Raw genomic sequence first — 2,892 nt, 5'->3', positions numbered from 1 at the left:
AACCCGGTCAGACTGGAGGACTTTTCTGCCTGCACAGGGAGATTTCTGCCATAAACGCTCAATGTTATTGGGGTACCCATTTTAGCTGCACAGAGTGTTTTCAAATGAAAAGCTGGTGATACAGCCTCCTGACAGTTTGCAGGGAAGGCTGACGTTTGGCAGTGACTGAGCAATTTGAAACAGCGTGAACATATTGCTTATCTAATGGCTCTTTTTGTCCGGAGGCGAAACAAACAGCTCTGGACCTGAAATGGTTTTCCGTATATCACATGAAGGGGAAACTTCCCCCCCCCCACCCCCGATAGCTGATTAGTTTTAGCCTCCTGTAAACAACAGAAACCCTTTTCTTCTAATAGCCAAGCTTTCAGGCGCCATCTAGTGTTATCCCTGCCCCCCCATCGCTGGGAACCTGTTACCTCATCAGTATCAACCGCAAACAGCGCTCGCAAAGAGACGTGAAAATCAAAGCCACGTCACTTCTGAGATGGCTCAGCCAAGCTTCCCTGGGCCAGCACCTGCAGAGGCTGTGTTGGGACCAAGGCTTAAGGATATAGGACATTTTCATGTCTGTGTGGATTTCAGAGAGGCGTGGAGCCATAGTCTGTAGCAGTGAGATACAAGAAGGAAGTGGTTGAATGTAAAAGCAAATCCAATGGTGAGGCTGATCCTGCTTGGAAGAGCCTCTGCCCTCCCATGTCCTTTGGTTAGTTTTCTTTGAGATTTAAGAGAGAAGTGATACCCTCCTCATCCCCAGAATCAACTCCTTGCTTTGCTTCAGTGCCGATTTCTCTCTTTGCATGGATTTGGCAGGGTGAGGGGAGACAAACAGAAACTGAGAAGGGACCCCAGTACATCAAAAGTAGGGGCGGAGGCACTTTGTATAACTGGCTTCTTCAGACAGTGTTTGCCACCTTCCGTAGTTTTGCAAGGCACGTGAGATGAGCACCAGTGGGTGCTTTCAGAGTCAGATTTGTCCTGTGCAGATGTTAAGATTCCCCCCCCCTTTTTTTTTTTGCATTACAGTCAGGTTTGCCCAATGGCATCTTTCCCCTAGCACTGATGTTGCTCTATCCCCTTGCAAGGAAGCATACGCTGGGAATGGCAGTGTCAAGTATATGTAAAGAGTGTGAGATCTTGTTGAAACAAGGTGCTTAGGGACAGTCAGGATTCTCCATAAAATGGCAGACTTGTTGGATTTGTGGGACATTCAAGATGCGAGAGTTCAGCCCATGCTACTTTCAGACATGTTTTATCCCAAAGGGTCTTGTGTAGGGCAGGTTGTCAATGTTCTTCCAAAGTTTGCTTTAAGCTGATCTGTTTGGGAGGGATTACTCTCCCACAAAAAACGCAGTTTCCCAGCACGTGCAGTCTGTGTGTTTGCCCTATCCTAAACAATCCTGTGTAAAACTATTGCTTCATCCCGCTAGAACTACTCCTGTGAGAGTCCTAAAAATCCATGTATGTCCTTTACGTGGCCCCTGCTGAGACCTGGTGTGCACTGAATGCACATAGCAAAGGCAGGATCTGCGGTGGGGCGGTGGGGGGACCTCAGGCTTTGGCTGTGTTTTCCTGGCAGTGAAGGCTCCCTTTTCTCTCCTTGCAGTGGCATGAGTTGGAGTTGGGGTTGGGCATCTGCCGGAAGCAGCATCTTAGCAGAATTTGGTACCTTGCACTTAGAATTCCTGCACCTCTCGGAGCTCTCTGGCAACCCGGTGTTTGCAGAAAAGGCAAGTACTTTCCAATTTGGTCTTTAGTGAATTGGTCCCTTCATACTCCTGGGGTCAGTGCTGGAGCAGAGCAGCACTTTGGTCTGCCTGCAGCAGACAGCATGGCAGCAAAGTGGTTCTTCTCCCCAGTACCAGTACAACTCATCAGAGGAGAAACCTTACAGAGCGGGAGATGGGTTCAGAAACCTGTGCCTTGCAGGCTGCAGAGGTCACCAGCCCTCAGACCATCCTATGCACCAGCTCACTGAGACGGTTGCAGCGAGCTCCTGTTGGAGATCCCATCACACCACTAGGCCTTGGAAGGCAGCTACCCCAGTGTTTTCTTGGGCCGTTTACATTTGCTGTAGCCCCTTCACCTGCCTCTCCATCACTTGCAGCCACTGGGGAGATGGGGATGTTTTTCCCAGTGTCTCAGTTGTGTGAAGTTGTAGCAAAAACTTACTCAGACAAGGGCACAGCCAAAATTAAACCATCTGTTGGATGCAGACTGCAAAGATAATTGTTAATTCTGATATCCTAATAGTAGTACCTTGTACTTGCAGACCTTTTTACTCTAAACAGACATTAAATGTTATGCTCCAGCCAGCAAGATTTCTGCTGAGGTTTGTTGTGTAGGAAAGGCCTGACAGTTGACATATTGGATTCCTTTTGTGTAACTTGTAACTGAAAATCTATTAATATTACACATTACCTTGAGCTTTTTTTTCCATGAGTGATCTTGTAGTGCATGTGAGAGCAACTTAATAAATATGCTGTTGGATACCAGCAAGTCATTAGCTTTCGCTGCACGTCCCTGAGGAACCAGCTTTGAGGGAGACAAATTGTTTCAGTTAGAATCCAAACTGCCCCCGTGAGCCCAAAGGAAATGGGGCCTGTCCGGAGTCCCACAGCGGGGTGAAAACAGACAGTGGTTCTGGGATTGCCAGTAAAAAGCTCAAAATGGTACTTTTCCAGGATATTTCCAGTGCAGGTCTGTCAGTTGTGAAACAAGAAGAGAATTTGGAGAAGAGACAGGAAGAAAGAGAAGGAAGAAGCTAGGAGAGCAAAATGGAGAATAGGATGGAGTGTATGGAAAGCAGTAAGGGTGGGGTGAGCAAGAGGAATGTCTCAGAGGGGTGAGCAGGAGAGAAAAGCAGAGGGTGAAGGAAAACTAGAAACCCAGGAA

The 2,892-nt window shown here is 47.7% G+C and overlaps 1 protein-coding gene across 1 annotated transcript in view; it reads left to right on the top strand.

Moving 5' to 3' along the window:
* Positions 1–2,892, top strand: part of MAN1C1 (mannosidase, alpha, class 1C, member 1) — a 41,921-nt gene that overhangs the window by 30,456 nt on the left and 8,573 nt on the right. The window contains exon 5 of the mRNA XM_009332123.1: positions 1,613–1,727. Coding sequence (XP_009330398.1) covers positions 1,613–1,727 — 115 coding nt within the window. The remainder of the gene's footprint in view (positions 1–1,612; positions 1,728–2,892) is intronic.

This window comes from Pygoscelis adeliae, unplaced genomic scaffold (assembly GCF_000699105.1).
Source record: "Pygoscelis adeliae isolate BGI_AS28 unplaced genomic scaffold, ASM69910v1 Scaffold359, whole genome shotgun sequence".
Classification (NCBI taxonomy): Eukaryota; Metazoa; Chordata; class Aves; order Sphenisciformes; family Spheniscidae; genus Pygoscelis; species Pygoscelis adeliae.
Note: the sequence above shows the minus strand (reverse complement) of the source record. Positions and strands in the feature narration are given on the sequence as shown.